Source organism: Xiphophorus hellerii, chromosome 21 (assembly GCF_003331165.1).
Source record: "Xiphophorus hellerii strain 12219 chromosome 21, Xiphophorus_hellerii-4.1, whole genome shotgun sequence".
NCBI classification, from domain to species: domain Eukaryota; kingdom Metazoa; phylum Chordata; class Actinopteri; order Cyprinodontiformes; family Poeciliidae; genus Xiphophorus; species Xiphophorus hellerii.
Genome location: NC_045692.1, coordinates 24328234 through 24349663, shown reverse-complemented (window position 1 = coordinate 24349663; position 21430 = coordinate 24328234). Strand labels below are relative to the sequence as shown.

At 38.3% G+C, this 21430-nt stretch overlaps 1 protein-coding gene across 4 annotated transcripts in view; it reads left to right on the top strand.

The window, feature by feature from the left end:
• rps6ka3b (ribosomal protein S6 kinase, polypeptide 3b) overlaps positions 1–21430 on the top strand; it is a 48885-nt gene that overhangs the window by 22756 nt on the left and 4699 nt on the right. For 2 of the 4 annotated variants that reach the window (XM_032551958.1, XM_032551959.1), the window contains 15 exons: positions 12084–12200; positions 12280–12361; positions 13519–13599; positions 13683–13762; positions 14795–14901; positions 15519–15556; positions 15634–15776; positions 16641–16711; positions 17070–17158; positions 18235–18299; positions 18373–18475; positions 18539–18648; positions 19928–20053; positions 20220–20309; positions 20824–20982. In XM_032551958.1, the coding sequence (XP_032407849.1) occupies positions 12084–12200; positions 12280–12361; positions 13519–13599; positions 13683–13762; positions 14795–14901; positions 15519–15556; positions 15634–15776; positions 16641–16711; positions 17070–17158; positions 18235–18299; positions 18373–18475; positions 18539–18648; positions 19928–20053; positions 20220–20309; positions 20824–20982 (1461 nt within the window). Of the gene's footprint in view, positions 1–5278; positions 5611–12083; positions 12201–12279; positions 12362–13518; positions 13600–13682; positions 13763–14794; positions 14902–15518; positions 15557–15633; positions 15777–16640; positions 16712–17069; positions 17159–18234; positions 18300–18372; positions 18476–18538; positions 18649–19927; positions 20054–20219; positions 20310–20823; positions 20983–21430 lie in introns of those variants that run through there. The other 2 variants (XM_032551957.1, XM_032551956.1) reach the window with 2 other exon arrangements.

The window sequence follows — 21430 nt, the reverse complement described above, 5'->3', positions numbered from 1 at the left end:
TTATCTCCGGTAGTTTATCTCTTTAGCTCTGGTAGTTTGTCTCTTTAGCTCCGGTAGTTTGTCTCTTTAGCTCTGGTAGTTTGTCTCTTTAGCTCCGGTAGTTTGTCTCTTTATCTCCGGTAGTTTTTCTCTTTGTCTCTTTAGCTCTGGTAGTTTGTCCCCAGCGGTGGATCGGTTCCTTCAGAACCGGAGGATCTGAATCCTCTCTGCTCTGATTCAGGATCTTTTTGTCCAAAGTCTTGAATTATTGATGAAGATCTTCATCACTCCTCCTCATCCATTCTTAATGATCCCTCGCTCGCCCTCACATCCGCCTCTCTCTCTCCTCACTCTTCCTCCCACATCTTCCGTCTTCCTCCGTCTCTTTCATAAGAAGCAGAAATTATTCCTTTACGTCGTTTTTCTCCGACTCGGTGGAAACTTGAGTTAAAGTGAAAACGTGGGAGTTTATCTGAACAGCATCGGTAGTTTGATGCTGTAAGATTAAAACATTTAACTTTCAAACCTTTATTAGCTGTGAACCCGTTTATTTTCTCTTCTCTCCTTTAATGTTTAAGTTTGAACCAGAGACTAATATTTTCTTCTTTTACTTCCTGGAGAATAAATTATTCCTGAATTTTCAGCTAATACAGTAATATTAGACAATATAGAAATAAAAGTTTAGAAATCCTGCACATCCTTTTCTGTAGTTAATGATGAGAAAATAAAATCTTGTGTAAAAACATAAATTTGTCATTTATCACATGTGCAGTTTTTTCACATGTGCAGTTTTTTCACATGTGCTGGATCGAGGGCTGACGCTCAGTGGATCGCAGAATCAGGCCGTCTGCAAGTCATTTAGCACCAAACAGATAAAAATATTTATATTTGTGATTAAAAACAACAGAGCAGCAATGAAGCTAAAACTGTACAAAAATATAAACATTTTACATTTAAGATGCAAAAAATTTAAAGCTTTTCTGTATTTTCTACCCAGAATTGATCAGGTTACAGTTTTAGCTTCATCTGGTTCATATAAGACAAACTCAATTTAATCACTTTATTCTGTTCAAAGATCAATCGATTAATCCATAAATTTAACTGTATTGATGATCAATCCAGCAGAAACTCCTGAGCTTTTCTCATTTTCATGTCTGAAGGATTTTTCATCTTTTATAAATGATCAATGGTTCATTAAAAAATACAGCCAATAAATGTTTATTTTCTTGTTAAATTGTTTTATTTTAATCTTTTAATTAATTTCTAATATTTTACAAGAGAAACTTAAACAGTTAAATGAAAAACCTGCAGAATGTGACCATTTTTTATCCGATTAATTGTGAAAATAATCAATGGAATAATTGATTACTGAAGTAATCTTTAGCTGGAGACCGAACTGCAACTGAGCAATAATGGAAATTTATTTTGTAGATTTTTTTTTAGCCTAAGATTTTATGGAAAACTTTAAAAAGCTTAAAAAAAAAAAATCTAGTATGATTAGATGAACGCAGCAAAAACACAAAATCTCACCAAGTATTTCTGTTTCTAGTGCAAATATTTCAGTTCACTTAAAATAACACAAAACTAACTTATAAGTAACTTTTCAGAAAAATATAGGAGCTTATTTCAAGTCAATAATTTATATTTATTTAATATTGATTTTAATGAGTACCGGTTCATCTGGCAGATTATTTAAATTATATGAAGACATTTTTCACGTTTTAAAGGAAATAATCTTCCAGTGGAACTAATAATTTATCTTATATATTAAGGAAAAGAAGCGTCTATATCTTGCTGAAATGTAACTTATAAGTTAGTTTTATCTTGTTTTGTGTTTTGAGATATTTGGACTAAAAACAAGACAAAAAAATTGTTTGGTAACATTTCTGTTTTTGCAGAAATCAAACAATTTTAGCTTCGTTGAAGCTTTTTTTTACATTTTTCATAGAATCGCTGGCTTGTTTTCTCTAAAATGAAATGATTTGTAACTAGAAAAGTTGCTTGTAAATTAGTTTTGTTTTTATTTTAAACATACTGAATTATTTGCAGTGGAAAATAAAAATACTTTGTAAGATTTGTTATTTTTTGCAGTGTAGTACCAGAAAATAAAGTAAAACTAGTTTAAATCTTGAGTAAAGTTTATTGTAGATGTTTTGTGTATTTAAATAGAAATATTTGGAAATCTGTTCCTGTAGGTGGCGCTCTTCTTCTTCTTTGTTTCCGACTTGCAGCTCAGATATTTAGCTCTCATTTAGCAGCGGACGATTTTATTAAGCTCAGAGTTCCCCTGCTTTGACTCACCGCTCTGTGTGTGTGTGTGTGTGTGTGTGCGTGTGTGTGTTTGTGTGTGGGTGTGTGTGGGTGTGTGTGTGTGTGTGTTATCTGAACCCACGTCCTGACACATCCTGAGCGTTTGTGTGTCTGTCAGTGCGGTGACCATCCGGCCCGTTAATTTGATTGCGTAACGGGCTTAGAGGGCGCAGATTGTCTGGAATGGAATCCATGATCGCTGCTGCCATGGAGAAGCTGCGCAACACACACACACACACACCCACACACACACACATCGACGTTTTGGTTGATGCTTTGACCCGCTGACAGTCAAACTGTGAACAACAGTGGAAAAAGCTTTTGGAGTTGAAGCTTCAGCAGCGTAAACAGAGAGTTGGAGGATAAACATCATCATCCTCATCCTCTTCATCGTCGGTGTGTTTGGGATTATTGCTCGAGTCGCGGCCGCGTCTATTTTTATTACCGGAGTTAATAAGGATGTGAATGTGGTGTCGGCTTCCTGTCCTCTTGTTCCTGCCAGGTGAATAAAGTTCAGCGCTCAAACTTCTCTGGACGCTTCGTTCATTTATTTTATTTTTTAGTTTGCGTCCCCGATTAGTGATGAACCTTTTTCACTTCCGATACCGATATCTGTGGTTCCGATACGGCTCGGCGATAAAGTTTTATCATGATATTCTGTGCTAATAAGTGATGTTAATAACTATTTATTACATTTTTTAAAGTCTAATCGCTTAATTAACGATTAATCAGATAAAAAAAATGGCATGTTCAAATTTTTAATTCAACCTCGTAATGAATATTGCATATATATCTAGAAAATGCAAATAAAAAATAATGACAATAAAAAGAAAATTAACATTATTGCTTAAACTGCAATAAAATAACATTCCTGAATCGGGTGAAGCTAAAACCGCCACTTGAGGAGATTTTACTAAACGTTTTTACAGAAAGAGAAGGTTTTTTATCGTAAATTTAAAATGTATTTTATGTACATTTATTTATATAATGTAAATAAATGCCTTTAACGTTTAGTTTAAGCTTAATTTATAAACTCTGTCAGGTATTTAAAGGATGATTATAAATCCTGACAGTTTAAAAAACATAATTTTTAAAATAATTGATAAATTTCAGACATTATTACAGATATTATACAACCAGAGGGAACAAAGAAACAGGAAGACTGCGTTATTTAACTGGTTGGTTATGTAACAGGTTTTAGAGAACCAGCAGTTTCCCTCCCAGTCCGCGGTCTGAGTCCCACTGGTTCCAGTGGAAACCAGTTCACAGGGAGCCGAGGCGACAACAGGTGGAGGTAATCCAAGAAACGTCAGGCGGACCGTCGGCAGCATTGTGTACATTGTGTTTGGGAGAGACGGGCGCTGACAGGTGGAGGATTTCCTGCCTGCGGGGTCAAAGGTCGCGGCGGTGGGGGGGCAGCATTGTGTTTCTGCTGTAGGGGATCAGCTGGGAGTTTTAAACATGTTTGAGTTCCTGGGTTTGCGTCAGCGTTTGTTACGTCAGCTGGATTTATTCGTCTGCTTCACCGGAGCTGGAAAAATAAAATATTTAATTTTAGTTTATGAAGTTATTAAAAATTTAACATGTTATTTTATCAAGTGTGCGTCTAAAAAACAGATTTTATTTAAATTCTCTGGTTTTCTTGGCAAGAAACCAAAAGTATCTGCAATTTTTATTTATCTATATTTTAGTATGTCTGAATAATTAATGAGTTTTGACAGCAGTGAAACATTTTTATTCGTATAATTTTACATCTTTATATAGCAGCTCTTTTACCGCTTTTAAATCCAGATGATTCCTTTCATTAACAGCTGTATAATATTTATTATAATATGAAATTTGTCCACTTGATTTTCAAAAATACAAAGTTTTGAAGATGGATGTTAATTAATATTTGATAGATTCTGTTTAGGAATTTTATTTATGATTTTTGGTCATTTTGTTTTCTAGATATTTAAAAGATGTTCCAGTGTTGAGTCCAGCTTGCATCATTTTGCCATTATCAATATATTAATGGTGTTAAAACAACAATATTATCGTTTACCACAATAATTAATCATCCAGTAAATTATGACAGGCATACTGCCAGATTCTTCACTTCCACCTGAAATCAAGAACCAGATGTTTTAAAAAGACAGGAAAATGGTCCCAAACCAGTTTAAATGAACTTTACCAGTTTGCCAACCGGAGCAGTTGAATATTCAGCCACAAGCTGGAAGACGTGGGTTAGTTTGTGGTTTTGGACCGGTGAGGAGCGTAAAAACGGTGCGTTTGCCTAGTCAAAGCCCGGTTCGTTTGGGGAAGTGTGAATGCTAATTGAACTCTGGTCTGCTTACGAACCTCGGTCTGGGTTCGGTTGAAGTGAACTCTGGTTTGGTCTGAATGCATATGTGAACGCCAAGCGGACCAGAGAGCGCTCCAGAAGCAGGAAGTGGACCGAAGCGCAGGGCATTCTGGGTAAATTCAACCAAAACAAACATACTAGCCTAGCAATAGCTGGAGAAATGTCTCTTTGTCGTTAGTCAATGTTTTAGTTTCTATCTGGTGAAGAAGGAAGTTGCTCTCAGTGTCTTCAGAGGTTTCTGTGTCGTTTCCTTCAGTGGTTCTTGGTGCAGCGCCCCCACAGGCCAGGAGGGGAACAGGTTGGTTTGACTCAGAGAACTGCAGCAGCTGGAGGTGGAGCAGATGATGGAGTTTTAATCTCCAATCATATCAGTTTTATGTGACAATCAGGTGTGAAAACACAAAAAACAAACCAGCTGTTTTTCTCTTTATTTATCCTGATTCTTTTTAGTAACTCTGCTCATACCAGTATTTGGTTCTTTCTTTAATCTGTGAATTAGAAGAAGCTTTAGAGTTCAAACAGTCGGCTTGTTTGTTTTTTATATGTAAATAAGAGATAGAAACTTCCTTCTAATCATAGACAGCCACCTTCCCATGTTGGGGTATTTGCGGTGCTGATGGGGAATTTGCAGTGGGAGTTGTGCTCCTCGTGGTGTTTGGTGATTGGTCAGCGGCAGCGGGGATCTCCAGGACATCTGCTGGAAACTCTGGGTGGAAGGTTACAGCTGCAGTCCTGAAAACAGCCGGAGACCTCGCTCGGCTCAGAGAGGGATCCCACCGTGACGCACCATGACCGGCTGCTCCGCCTGCGCCGCCAGCGCCGCCGCCGGCCTGGTCAGAGCGCTCAGGCGGCTGAAGTCCCTCCGCCGGTTCCTGCTCTCCTCCGGGTCGGACAGCGGCGCCGGCTGCTGGGAGAAACCCGGGCTGGAGAAACTGAAAGCTTTAGAGTGTTGTGGACCAGAATCCCTGAGTGAGGCTGTGAGTAATCCTGCGATTTAACGCCAACAGATGTTTGTTTTTATACGTTTCTCAGAAAATGGTGGAATGGTTTAAGCTGCAAAAACTCCTTACCAAATGTTTTTAGTGCAAACATCTCAGTACAAAACTAAACTAACTCACATGTAACTTTTCAGCAAGATGTATAGGAGCTTGTTTGAAGTCAATAATTTATTAATATTGATGAAAAAGTTCTAGTTCCATTTTCAGATAAAAACAATTTCCCCAGGTAATAAGTGAAATAATCTGCCAGAACTTTTTAAACTTTATCAAGGAATTATTGAATCAAAACAAGCTTCCTAGAAGAAAACAACCCAGATAAAAATGTTTAATCAGATTAATTTTAGTTAATGTCATAAACTGATTTATCTTCACTAATATTCTGTTAGATTATTTCTGTTGTTTGGCTTCATGTTTGCAGAATAAACCTTTACAACTTGTGATTACCTGTAATAAAAGGTAAATAATCTGACTGCAAACACGGTGAATAAATGAATAATTAATAATCTGGAAACAGGAATTTCCTTCTTATCCTACAGAACGCAGCAGCTCTTTCTGTAACCTCTAGTTCTTGTTGTTTTCTTTACATGTTAAATAGTATTTAGTGTTTCTGTTAGTTGGTGATATTTCCCGGTTTGTTGCAGAAACGTCGTTATCTCTGTTTGCTCAGAGGATAAAAATCGGCTCACGGTTTGTGTTGATTTAATATTATTGCTCCGTAATGTTTCCACTGGGGATTTTTGCTCAGCTGATTGAATTTGCTCACATTGCCTCTTAATTATAATTATATTATCTCACAGTGAACAGATATGAAGCCAACCTGTCAGAAATTATCACCTGAGTCACAGAATAAAGGAAATATGGACTTTGACTCATCAGAACAAAGATAAAAACAGTCAGATGTGGAAATATTTTATTTATTTAAAACCATATTGGATTTTTAGGTTGGAGTTGGTAACAAACAATGAAATTTAGTCGTTTAGTTGAATTTTCTGACTGATAAAGGAATTTCTTTTCCTTTGTTTTTCTTCATCGGGAATTCTCCAAGTTTCTGAGGCTTCAATTCGAGTTTTTCTTGGACTTCTGCAGCTTTTTCACTGGTTTCCAGTGCAGGTCTGGGCAGCGTTCAGAGGAATGTTTTTGTTTTGGTTGTGAAGGAACATCTCTCTCATATATGAATCATTCAGGCATAAAAAGGCTTGTAAATTCAAGGGTTGGTCCAGTTGTGTGTTGAGGATGTTTAGGCTCTTTGTTCCTGTGAGTTAGTCACAAAAACACGAGGCGACGTTTCTTTACAGGGTTTTTGAACCAAGAAGTTTGAAGAACTATGGATTAAAACTATTTTAACTTGATTATCTTGAGCTGTTTTAGCTTATTTTATTTAGTTTAAGCTTAATTTATCGCAGTTTACTGTAGTAAACTTTGGTAATCCTGTCTTACTTGGTTTGTTTTTCTTATTTTAGCTCAAACAATCTTTGTTTAAATTAAACAAACCTTGTCTTATTCTAGTTTATTTGTGCTTAGTTTAGCTAATCTGAGGTTTTTAGTTAACCTAAGATTATCTATGCTTATCTTGTTTTAAGATTTGCCAGTAAAGTCTTATTAATACATCTTTGTCTTATATTTAATTTGTTGTATATTTTTATATTCTGTTAGTTAATTTTGTAGTTTATTTTATCCTTTTGCATCTTTTTATATCTGGGTTAATATTACATCATATTATCTAATTTAGTATCTTTGTTTGGCTAATCTTTTGGCTTAATTTAACTTAGCTTATTTTTTCTCATCTTGTATTTTTTATATGTAGGTTCATTTTTGAATATCTTTTCTTGGTTAATTTTATGTATTTGTGTTATTTAGTTTATTTTTTTGTCTTATCTTGGCCGGTTTAATCAGGGCTTTCAGTTATTTGCGTTTTAAATTTTTTGCTCCAGTCCAGTTCTGCTTTATCTCACTGATTTCCTGCTGATTTATGAGAAATTTGACGTTGCCAGGTTTTTATTAACGCCTCATGATTCAGTGACTAAAGGGCAACTTTTCTATTTGTTTAACCAACAAAAAACTTTTTTACCTTTTTTTTCATAACTGTGACTCAGGATCCACCAGTCAGCAGAGGAGTTGGAAAAAATTAACTGCTGCCAGTTTTTGGTTTTGATTGCTTAATTTTTATCATTTTGCACCATAAATTTGCAGGTTAGATCCCGGTGTGGGCGGACGCAGGTGAGCCGTACCTGAGTCCGCTGCTTTGTGCAGTTTCTGCAGAAACAGGTGCAGGACTTTCAGTTTTTATTCCTGTAATCAGGAGGTGCTACATGAGCATCCTGTCACTTCGGCTCTGATCCTCCATCTGTGATCTGACTCACACACACACACACAAACACACACACACACACGCAAGCACAAAGCCATGATTTGAAATGTCAACATTCAGAAACCTGTCAGCCCTCCAAGCGCAGACAAACCGTCCAGAGTCTGTTTTTATCAGCTGCTGTGTGGTTCAGGTGCGCGGTCGGTTCAGTCGGAGCTGTGTTGCTTCTGAAGCTAATTACATGCAGCGCAAATTAAATGTTTAGCTGCATAATCTTTTTGTGGAAACTGGAGCTGCTTTCGTCTGTGATGTCATGATTTTGGATGGAAATGTGTCATCCTATCCCAAATATAATGGAGAATAACATAAAAAATAATAATTTAGATCAGGACTGATTAATCAGTTATTTCAATCGCCTACTAACCGGTTATTGAAATAATCGTCAACTGATTTAGCAATCGATTAATTGTTAGTTTTTCAAACAAAAAAGGTAATTTGCTGAAAGAACAACACATTCAGAGCAATAATTAAGCCAAAACTGTACAGAAAATATAAACATTTTGCATTTAAGATAAAAAAAACCTTTTGTCTGTAAATCTGTTCGACCCAGAACTCCTCAAACTGCAGTTTTAGCTTCACCTGGTTCAGATTGTTAAAAAAAATCCTACTAAGCACCTTTTACTATTTAATTATTAATCAGTTAATCAAAAAGGTTGATATTCATATTACCAAGTGTTGATGTTCAGTCAAGCAGAAGGTTTTGACATGTTAGATTTTTTAGCTGCAGATGCTTCAAATGATCAAGAGTTCACTAAAACTCAGCAGAGTTCCAGCATGTTTGGTCAGCTTGTTTTACCGCTGTATGCACTGTACAATGGCTGCTGGAAAAGACAAGAGTTTTGTTGTTGGCTATTCATCCAGAAACCACTGGCTGCTTTTCTGTTGGTTGTGCAGGAGGCTTTACTTCTGCTTTTCAAAGATGTATGGTTGTGTAATTGCGCATCTGTTAGCCGCCATTTTCACATGGAGTTGAGTTGGGGGGCGTGGCTAGCAGCAACTTATTTGGATTTAAAGTGACAGAGCTCATTCTGAAAGTAGACTAAAGTCTCATTATCAAAGAATGATTTTATGCAAAAAGTGTATTGAAAATGATTTGTATAGGCCATAGACGCATCCTAACCTGTTCAAGGAAGCATAATCGGTCACTTTTAACAGTGGATTTGAGTTTGAATCTAATTTACCAGAGAAACTGGAGATTTCTGCTGCACAGCTTCCCGTTGGGGAACAAAAACCGCTAATGAAGAGATGAAGAGGTGCAAACAGGAAGGGAGAGGTGAGAACAGTTCAAATAAAGATAGAAGAAGTGAGGGAGGAGAGAGAGAGAGGCGTTGTCTCAGGGAGAGAGAGAGAGAGGCAGCGCCGGCTCCGTCCTGCCGCCTCGCAGTCGACACTCGGAGCATGTTGGCGCCACAGAAGCTGAGGCGTTTTCAGGACTGCAGGACCCAGAATCCATTGGGGCACCTGGCAGCCGGCAGGTCGCCCACCTGGGAGCTGCAGGTATGCAGATGAAGGGGATGCCGGGTTTATTTACCTGTTTGGTTGGTGAGTTCAGGATCCTTAGCAGGAGTTGGAGGTTGTTCAGTGTTTCTGAACTGCAGCAGGTTTCAGGGCGTCTCCATGACAACCGGGATTTCCTGCTGTTTGGATGACGAACAGGCGGGAAACCTGTGACTCACATGAAACGGAGAGCAAAACATCTGATCGCTCCTGGATGTTTCTGCAGCTCAGGACGAAACCCTGGAGGGACGACGGCGCTCAGCCGCACCCTGCTGGGAATCCTCCACCGATGAAAAACGAGTTCAGAAATCGATCAGTAATGGCTCAGCTGCTAAATCACCTTTTATTGATCGGATACAACCTGCTCTGACCTTGTTGTTTGAGTGTTGCATGCAGATTTCAACACATCGGAACCAGGCTAAGTGACACTGGTCCGATTTTGTTTGTTTGGTCATGTGACAGTGACGCAGTGTTGGATTGTGGGTAGTTTAACTGAAGTAGAGAAGCAACACGAACTGCGTTGTTATTTTTTATGGTGTCAAAATGTTGTATGTCTAATTAAGACCGAAACGATTAATCATGATCAATTGACTATTGAAATAATCGATTAATTGCTCGCAGTCGACACTCGGAGCAAGTTGGCGCCACAAAGCAAAAAAAAACAAAACCAAAAAAAAATAATTTTTCCAAAAAACAACATATTCTAAACTATATTAAATTAAAACGACCAAAAATCTGATCATTTTGCATTTAAGATGGAAAATATGTTTTACTGGCAGGTGAAGAAAAAAACAATCTCTTATTAATCACCTTTTGCAATTAATCCAAACAATAATCCCAGTTCAGCCCTGCACCGTATTTATTATCATTTTAGTAAAAAGGTTTGAGATTTTCACATGTTGATGCTGGAAGTGATTTATTTAGCTGCAGATGCTTTATTTAATACAAATGATTAAAAGTTCACTAAAGGAATAATGTTACTGAGTTTTAGGAAATTTTTATTTTCTTACTTAAAAAATAATTAAATTACTTTTGTGTATCTTTTAATGTATTTTAATAATATACCAGAAATGCATAAAAAATCTGCAGAATGTACCAATTTTCTTGGCACTGACTAATCAATTAATTGTTAGAATAATCGATTAATCATCAGCATAATCTCTCACACACACACACACACACATATATATATATATATATAATCTGTCACAATAACAAATTGTTCTGAAGGATAAATTGTGCCAGAAATTATTGCGATAAACGATAATATTGTTGTTTTGAGAATATATTGATAATAGAATAATAATTCTCCCTCTTAAATATCACTAAACTTTCATTTTGTAAAGAAAACATAACACTGCAACTGGAAGATGTTTTAAATATCCAAAATAAAACACAACCAAAAACAATAAATAAAAATCTGCATACAACCTAAATAGTAAATAAAATGGATTATAATGTCTCTGTAAACAAAATTAATTTTAATTTATCATGCTTATCCAAAATTTATACTGATATATAAAATATAAATCAGTAAATATTGCTATATAACACCAGTAAATATATTGGTTTGGGTCTACATTTTGAAATCGGTGCATCCGGCTGATGTTTTGTGTTTACAGTCAAATCGTTGCACATTAATTTTAATGTGAAGCACTCAGCAGGCAGTACGAGGAAACGCATGAAGGCATCAATGGGAATCCATCAATGGGAATCCATCAACCTGGACTGGGAACAACAGAATCCTCCTTTTGTTTGCTTCAAATTTTAACCTGGAAATAGAGAAAAGAAAAATGTAAAAAATAAGTTTAATGGTAAGAGTTCTGGTCCGGATGAGGAAATTAATGGAGATAGTTTGTTTGCTGGTTGAACAAATTCACATTTTAAGTGAAAATAAACTTTATTATTGTGTAGGTTGAGCTGAATTAAACTGGATCAGTTTAAAAATGAACACATCAGGATGACTTTGGTTGGAAAATAAGGAAATAATTTACATAATAGATAATTTATTCCTGCCAGGCGGAGCAGCAGCCAATAAAATGATTTTATTCTAATTCAGTTTCCAGGCTTTGGGGGATTTACTTCACAATTAACATTTTTCCAAGGGACTGTAAAATAGAGTTAGGGGAAGAAATAAATGTTTAATAAAAATGGAGGAAATGAGAGAATAATGGAAAAAGGAAGGAAAAAAGTGGAGGAGTTAGAGAAAGTTTAAATGAAGGAGAAAAGAAGGAAGAGATGCTTATTGTGGTAATTTTCTGCTTCCACCAAATGAAAACATGATATTTGAGGTTAGAATATCACATCAGACCAATAAAAATGTTTTAATCCATATATGTGGACATCTGGTCAAAGGCTTTTGTTTTTCAAAATGTGCACTTATTCTAATTTATTCTAAATATGACCGTAGTGGAAAGGAAATGACACGAGAGAAACAGAGACAACAGAAAGGAAAATATGTCACACAGAGTATTTTTAATCATTTTCCAGGAATGGAAACTTGTTTGTTGTTAAACTTTTCCTGCATCTTCTGCTGAGTAAAACTCTAAAAATAAAGTTTGACATGAAGATGGTGGTGTTTGTGCTGCAGGATGACGTTCCCATCAAAGAGATCAGCATCACCCACCATGTGAAGGAGGGGTCGGAGAAGGCCGACCCGCGGCAGTTCGAGCTCCGGAAAGTTCTGGGTCAGGGTTCGTTTGGGAAGGTGAGTCGGTTCCGGTACCAAACGGCGGCAGAGTCTGGATGTCGTCATCTTTCTGAATGAACTCGCCTCCGGTCTGCAGGTGTTTCTGGTGAGGAAGGTCACAGGACCGGACGCAGGTCAGCTCTACGCCATGAAGGTCCTGAAGAAAGCCACGCTGAAAGGTAAACACACCTGGCTGCACCTCTGTCCCTCCTGAAAACTGAAAATCTGTTGTTTTGGTTTGGATTCAGTCCGACAATCTCCGTCCTGCTGCTACCAGATCACAGAAACTACCACGGTGTATTTTGGTAAACGATAAAGAAGAAATGTGCATCCACAGAAAATGGTGTAGTAAGTCCGCCGGGCCAGTCGGTGGCGCCGCAGCACAGTAAGAGAATGACAACAAGAACACAGAACTGCAGCGTTGCCAGATTGGGTGGATGAGGATCATTAGAGATAGAAAAAAACACCTAATAAAATTTTGAGATTAATCTCAGAAATTTTCTAGAAAAGACAAAATATTTCAGATCTCCAAAAGTCACAAATTTTCTAGAAAAAAAACTCGTACACTTTGAGATTAATCAGAAATGTTCTAGAAAAATTTTTAATTTCTGAGTTTAAAAAGTCCAACATTTGCTTGAAAAACTCAGATATTTTGATATTAAGAAGCTTTTTAGAAAAAACATGAACATTTCTGAATTTTGAAAGTTGAAATTTTTCTTAGTTTCAAAAGTGAAAGAAATTGACTTTTGAAACTCGGCTCAGAAAATTGATTCAAAAGAACGCTCCAAAACCAGGAAGTAGACTACAACGCAGGGCATTCTGGGTAAATAGAACCAAAACAAACATGCTCCACTAGCGCTAGCAGGAGAAATGGCTAGCCAGATGTTGGACACGTTATCAATTGCACTAAATTGTATTTGAGTTTAAAGTTGTTTTTTTATGGGGTGTAAATACCGGCTGTAATCTGGATTATACGTCTGTTATATGGATTACATACGTATAAATACATACAGACTCACAGTGAGTCAGTTTTATTGAAGCTAGTTTAGTTTCTCTCTGTGAAAACGACAGAAACGTGTTTCTTCTTCTGTGGATTGTCGGACGTCATCTCCCAAAATGGAATTTCACACTTTCTCATGAGACGGACGAAAAAAGCAGGAGGGAGAAATAAACCCCTGAAAGGAGGCTGATCTCCAACCAAACACCATCTGCTGCTGCAGACGAGTCTGCTTCATCCCGAGTCATCGTCATCACCGTGTCCTCCTCCTCTTCCTCTCCGGAGCTCAGTCAAGCGGCGCTGCTGCACCTTTAATCTGGAGGTTTCTGTGTTTTCCAGTTCGCGACCGGGTCAGAACCAAGATGGAGAGGGACATCCTGGTGGAGGTCAACCACCCCTTCATCGTCAAGCTGCATTACGGTGAGTCGGCCAATCGGAGAGCTCCGTGACTCGCCGATCAGCCAATCAGAGAGCAGTTTGGGTCTCATCCGTGTCGTCTGCAGCGTTTCAGACGGAGGGGAAGCTTTACCTCATCCTGGACTTCCTGAGAGGAGGAGACCTGTTCACCCGCCTCTCCAAGGAGGTAAACGCTCGGCATGGCTTAAAAACTAAGTACACCCTCAGCAGGGAGACGCTGTAGGAAAAACTAAGTACATCCTCAGCAGGGAGACGCTGTAGGAAAAACTAAGTACATCCTCAGCAGGGAGACGCTGTAGGAAAAACTAAGTACATCCATGATCCAGCAGTTTGTAGCGATAGTGTTTAAAACATGAGATCTGATCCACTCTTCAGCTTTTAACTTCTCTGAAGGTCTGGACTTTGACTAGGCCAGGGGTCTGCAACCATTTTCACACTCAGGTCAGCCAAATAAAAGTCGTTAAGAGCTTATAATTTTATAATGTCTTATAATTTTAGATGAACATCTATCGGAAATTTATTGACGTTTTATTTCTATTTTTTGGATTTAAAATAGCTAAAAATAAAATTTATAATAAAAAACAGAAATTAGATTTTTTTTCTGCAGGATAGATAGAGATTATGTAAACAATAGAAAATCACAGATTCTAAAATCAAATTATTGGTAATTTTAGTGTAATTTTTTGTGGAAATTCATTGCAAATATTGTAGGAATAAACTGAAAAAGTGATTAAAACCTGAGATGGTTCAATTTAAATTTTTTTCGCTTTTTTATTATTTTTTGTCAAAGTTATTAAAGGTGCAGTATTTTGTGTTTTCCAGTCACATTGTATTATTTTCTAGCACAACTATGTTAACTTTTTATATCAAATAATACCTAAAATAAATTTTACTTCGTTTTGTGCCGCCTTGGAATTGGGCCTCTGTCTCTTTAAGAAGCTCCGCCTCCACGTCATCCCAACATGGCTCCTTTATTAACCCTTTAACAACTTTTTACCAGCGTTGCTCTGAGCAGCAGAGCTCAGCTGATCCTCCAGGTGTTTGCTAATTGCTGCTGGCTAGTCTGAAGGAGCTGAGTGGGGGAGGAGCTGCATCAGCTCGATGGTTTTTGGGTTTTCAATGTTTCCTCAGAGGAGAACGAAGTTTCTCCAGGATCTGACCTCTGACCTCTGAGGTTTGAGCCGTTTCTCTGCTGCAGGTCATGTTCACCGAGGAGGACGTGAAGTTCTACCTGGCGGAGCTCGCTCTGGCCCTCGACCACCTTCACGGCCTCGGCATCATTTACAGAGACCTGAAGCCTGAAAAGTGGGTACACACACACACACACACACACGCACACACACACACACACACACACCTGCACCCAACTTACTTAGGGAAATAAAAACCTCCACAAAATAATTACAAACTAATTTTCTGCAGAAAGCAGAAAACCGTTGGTTCAGTTTTTACAGACACCGATTTTTGATTAAAATCTGTGATTTTAATCTGCAAGATCTGTAATTAATTCATTAATTAATCACATTTTAATACTACATATTGACAAAATATGTTTTAAGTTGCTAACATTATTAATTTAATAATTAAATTATTACATTTAGAAATTTTGTAATTGTTAAATTGCTAAATCTTTAGCAATCATTAGCAGTTTAATATTATCGATAATATAGTCTGTTTTCTAAATGTAATAATTTAGCAATTTTCATTTAATTTGTAAAGTTGATTAAACTTTGACAATGTGTTCTTTCATTGCTTTATTTGAAAATTATCTCAAATCAACAATATTATCCTTGATCGCGATATTTTCTGGGACAATTTATCGTCTAGTAAAGTTTGTTATCATAACAGGCCTGGTTGTGTCTTTTTATTGTGTAATTCTGGTTTTGTAACCCTGATGTTTTAAAGCTCCTCTGTGTTTCCAGCATCCTGCTGGACGAGGCCGGACACATCAAGCTGACAGGTCGGTGCCTCTCTTCTGGCTCCATGTTGTTCCCCTGCTGCTGCCGATCCTCCGCTGACGTTTCCTCTCGTCCTCAGACTTCGGCCTGAGCAAAGAGTCGATAGACCACGAGAACAAGGCCTACTCCTTCTGCGGGACGGTGGAGTACATGGCGCCCGAGGTGGTGAACCGGCGGGGACACACGCACAGCGCCGACTGGTGGTCGTACGGCGTGCTGATGGTGAGGCGGAGAAACGGAGAAATAAAAGAGTAAAAATGTTGGACATGCATTTCAGATCTGAATCTGTTTAGATTTAGCTGAAAAATGAGGAAAAATGCTTCTGTCTGATTTTAGATTAACAGTTTAATACTTTTTAAACTCCAATCTAAATGATTATCTATTATTAATTTGCAGTCATTCCATAAAAAGAAATCACAAGAGAACAAAAACAACAGATTCTACACCGTCGATTTTTATTTAACCACATTAAACAATCTGGAAAGGGTTATAATGGATTTCTAAGTAATTTGAAGTTCATAACAGACAGAAATATTATTTATAAGAGGAAAACATTTCAGACAGAAGCAGATCTTCCTGTAAAACTTCAACGAGCTCAATTTCCCAACTAGCAGGTCAAAGGTTAAAGTAAAATTGGTGATCAAGGGTTGTACCCTTTCAAGGGAAGATAGAAGTTTAGTTGAAGTTAGCGGTTTAGCATTAGCTTCCACTAATCTTCATTGTCTTTGTTCTGCATCGCATTTGTTCACTCGATGTTCATCTACAGGAATGTAGAGATGAACTGATGTTAAAACACAGAGACCTGTTGTTTTTTAGTTTTACTCTCCTCTAAACCCTGAACTGGAGCAGAAGAATCTGATAACGACTCAAACCGCAACTTCCTGTCGAATATTCTTTGGTGCTTTTCTTCACTTTCAGTCTAAATGAGCAGAAAAGTAAAATAAAGCCACTTTAAAAGAAAGTGTAGGAGCTTGCAAGCCATTTTTAGTGGAAGAAGTGGGAGGATAACGAGTTTATCAGAGTTTATAAACACTGTGAAACGCATCAGATCTCTGACCAGGCTGCTGCTATTGTTCTTTTTCTCAGTTTGAGATGCTGACAGGAACGCTGCCGTTCCAAGGCAAAGACCGGAAGGAGACGATGACAATGATCCTCAAGTAAGACACTTTATCCAGCCGCTGCGCTCCGATCCCATCGGCTTTAATTTCAGCGCAGAGACGGGGAGCAGGGCGGGAACTGGAGCTTTCTGACAGCAAAGCTTGAAAAGTGGAAGTGAAAGAGCGAATGTGAGAGAATGTGTGAGAACGTCTTCGGAGAGGAAACGTTAACCTCCGCTGCTTCCTCCGGCTCCCCTTCGCTGTCGTCTGCAGGAAAACGCTGAGGCAGCACTATAGACTGCTGACGCTGCTTCCTGCGCAGCAGATTATCATCGAGCGCCGCTCTGGATACACAGTACGGACGTTCGGTTCTGTGGCTCACGCTGCTCTGTTTGTCCCGCTTCTGTTTCCTCTGCAGAGCCAAGCTGGGAATGCCGCAGTTCCTCAGCTCGGAAGCTCAGAGTCTCCTCAGGAACCTGTTCAAACGCAACCCAGCCAACAGACTGGGTAAGATGTTCAAGCATTCAGCATGCTGAGGGGAGCAGAACATCAGCTACATACCTGCAGCTTTATGGTCTAAATAAGAATTTATCGTCACATTTATAGCAGAAACTGCCGTCAACACTCTTTATTTAACAAACAGACAAACTGGGAAAGCTGCGTGCGACTAAATGACGCACTGATTAGCTAATTATCATGAGTCTGAGCCCATTGATGCTCCGTTTTAACACAACGCCAAGGTGGAAAGACAACAGCAGCGACCTTAGAGAAGCAACTGAAATGTTTTTGGTCAGAAAAATGACCAAAAATTTGATTCAACAAAACTTTATTTATCCAGAAGGAAACTAAATGTTGTCATAACTCAAAACATCTAACTGAAGACTGTTACTTTATGCTAACGCTAACATGCTAACAGATCAATATACATGCAGCAGAGATGACACCAAAGAGCTGGGTCACCTTCCAGTCATTCAGTTGGACATGAACTTTGACCCCAGACCAGCTGCAGATTGAAAACAGCAACGAATAAAAGGTCAAACATCAGAACCATCAGCAGAGTTAGATTTCACACACAGCTCTTCCATTTTGATTCATCTGGTTAGTTTTAGATTTAATTAATGTCAAATTGGATCTAAATAATTAGAAACAATCGGTAATAAAACAGTCACTGCATTTCCGTTAACTTTGTAGTTAATGTGATATTTAGAAAATAAATTTGCTTAATGGAAACACGGCAAATTAAAAAGTTTTGACGCTAGAGGGAAACGTTTTTTTGGCCGTTTTGAAATTGGATTATTTCACAAAACTGCCATGGAAACGCTTTTTTTCATCACGAGTCACATGATCAACAACCGGATGTTTCCACTTCTTTCTTCAAGAAGAAGTGGAAAAAGAAGTCGACAGGAAGTGATTAGACAATAATTTTAATGATTTATAGCTGGAATAAACTTATTTATATGTAATTTTAATCGCATTTTGTACTCAATGGAAATAATTGTGAAATTGTGTTTTTTCGACAAAGTTTTTCACACATTGTGATGGAGTTGGGGTTGCTATGGAAACTGAGGTTGGCTTGCTTTCAGGCGCCGGCCCGGACGGCGTGGAGGAAATCAAGAGGCATTCGTTCTTCAGCCGGATCGACTGGAACGTCAGTTTCTGCAGAAGCAAAAGATCTTGTTTTTGTTCTTTTGCTGAAGTTTCTGTGTTTCTCCTTCCTGTAGAAACTTTTCCGCACAGAAATTTCTCCTCCGTTCAAACCGGCCGTCGGTCGACCTGACGACACTTTCTACTTTGATCCCGAGTTCACGGCGAAAACGCCCAGAGGTACGCTCTCGCTCGCCTTCCCTTCTTCTCTGTGGTTCCCACGCTAACGGCTCGTCTCCTCAGACTCGCCGGGCGTCCCGCCCAGCGCCAACGCCCATCAGCTCTTCAGAGGCTTCAGCTTCGTGGCCATAACGGAGGAAGAGCCGACGCCGATGCCTAATACCATCGTACAGGTGAGCAAACACGCTCTGCCGCTCCGAGGTAATCAGATCGTCTGGGTTAAACCTCAGCGGACGAATGCAGAGATTAAAGCTGGAAGAAAAGATGAAAATCGAGGCAGAAACACTCCGAATGTTTTTCCTCCTGCTTTTGTAGATGAATGCAGCAGATTTAATGATTCTGGGTAGAAAATGTTCAACTGAACACGACTGAACAGAACTGAGCTGCTTTTATTCCTGCAGCTGCATTCATACACGAGGCAAAGCGCTTAAAGAACATCAAAGGAAGAACAAAGGATAAAAGCTAAAGATGTTGAAGGCAAAACAAATATTTGAGTTCATCAGAAGCTGCTGTCAGTTAACAGGGATGAGAATTTATGTACCGTTTGTTGTTAATGTGGAATTTCTTATTATTGTGATAAGAAAGTGGAAAATAAACTATGATTAATTATGTCTGAAAATGTTATTTGTTTACAATTTTCTCTATAAGAGCATCAATAAATTGGAAATATGATTAAATGCAGTTACTACATGCAGTTTAGTGATAAGAAACAAAATTTATTTGGTCACCAGAATGAAAATGGATCACGGTTTGATGTTGATCATACTGTATGCTAACGGTGGGCATTTATTGTATCGTTTATCATTTATGGTGACAAATTTCTTATCTAATAACAATTTTTATTTGTTGTTGTCACAATAAATTCCAATAATGACATTTTTAAGGTGTCTTCATCCCTGGGTTTTATTGTTTTATCCACTGTTTATTAAACCAAAGCGTCAATGAATTCAAATAAATTTGTGTGCAGCTTAGTGACACAAATCACGCTTCTTTATGTGACTTATTACAAACAGGGATGTTTTTCAAGGTTATTTGTGTTTGTGGGGCTATAATTGCTGTGACACACAATTACAGTCGCATAGTTACCTAAAAACGATGTAATAAATAGTTCTTATTGTCACTTTAACACAGTGGCACCACAAAGTATCGTGATAAAAACAAAGTATCGTGATAAAACCTTAATTCCACATCATCTAGTGCTACTGTATGCAGATGACGCTCGTGTTTGTACTCGTCTACTTCAATTGACAGTGAAAAGATGTAAATAATTCCTGTGGGAGAAAATAAACTAAATCTTTTCTTTAATAACTTTTATTTATTTAGATTATTTTAAACATTTATGGGAACTTTTGGTAGCGTTTCACAGATTGTCTTGGTGAAAGTGTAACATGTAATCTAATCTTCCTCCCGTCTGAAACTCGGGCTGATTTTGTGCGTTTGGTTTTCTCGCAGCAGCTTCACAGAAGCACGTCCCAGTATTCAGACACCTACGAGATCAAAGAGGACATCGGCGTCGGCTCCTACTCCATCTGCAAGCGCTGCATCAACAAAGTCACCGGCATGGAGTACGCCGTGAAGGTAACGCCACCGATAACAACATTCCTGCTGCCAGACGTTCATCAGGGTTTTGGTGGAAACTGGTCCAGAAGGAAAACAATGTTTCTTGTTTTTTCTAGTTTTTTGGTGAGAGTAGGTCTTATTTCTACAAATTTAACTTTAAATTAAAGAACTGATTTTGTTCCAGATCATCAACAAGGCCAAGAAGGATCCAACAGAAGAAGTGGAAATCCTGCTGAGATACGGACAGCATCCGAACATCATCACCCTGAAGGATGTGAGTCGGATGGATGGATGGATGGTTGGATGGATGGATAGATGGATGGATGGATGGATGGATGGATGTTTTGTTTGTTGGATGGTTGGTTGGATGCTTTGTTGGATGTAGCCTCCATCTTGTTTTTTCGCCCTGACCTCAGAAAGTTTCCAAACTGAATCGTTTCTCCATCAGGTTTTTTTGGCTGTTAATGTTTTCGCCTCGTTTCCTGAATGAATCCGTTTTGTTTTTATTTTTATCCTGTGAATCTAAAGTCCCGTCTGATTCTCCTAAATCACCTGCTGGCTTTATTTGTGACTCACGGGGTCACCGCGGGGTCACGCCGAATCTGAACAACAACAACTTCCTGCTGTGATTTCGCTCTGACTCAGCTGTAATAATCCGCCTTCTCGCCAGGATTTAATTTCCCTCCGAAGTTTTAGATCCGTTTCTGTCCTGGATGTTTTTAGAAACCGATGTTTTTCAGTGATTCAGCGGCTGAAGTTGGTGGGCGGTTTGTATTTTCCTGCTGTAGGTGTATGACGACGGCCGCTCGGTGTTCCTGGTGACGGAGCTGATGAAGGGAGGAGAGCTGCTGGATAAGATCCTGCGGCAGAAGTTCTTCTCTGAGCGGGAAGCCAGCGCCGTGCTCTACACCATCACCAAGACCGTGGAGTATCTGCACGTCAACGGGGTAAACGCCTCCGAAGTCCGCTTTAGATTCAGAAAACCTTCAACCTGAAAACATGGAAATAATCTGTTAGAAAACTGATTATTTTCAGCCTCACAATTGATTTACATTTTTAAAAATCTTCAAATAACCTGAAAGTATTATTTTTTTCTTAAAGAAAATCAGTTACAAATAGAAATTATGAAACTGTTAAATGCTAATATTCTTGCTAAGAGCATAAAAAAATAATTTTAACTATTTCTAAGCTTCCACACAGGCTGGACATTTTCATTTAAAACATCTGAAAAGTGTGGCGTGCATCTGCATTCCGTCCTCCATCTTTAAAGTAGTTATAATATTGTATAAAAACGGCTTAAATAAAAAATCTGCAGAATGTGCCATTTTTAAATCGATTAATCGTTAGAATAACCGATTAATCGATAACTAAATCATTAGTTCCAGTCTGGACCTG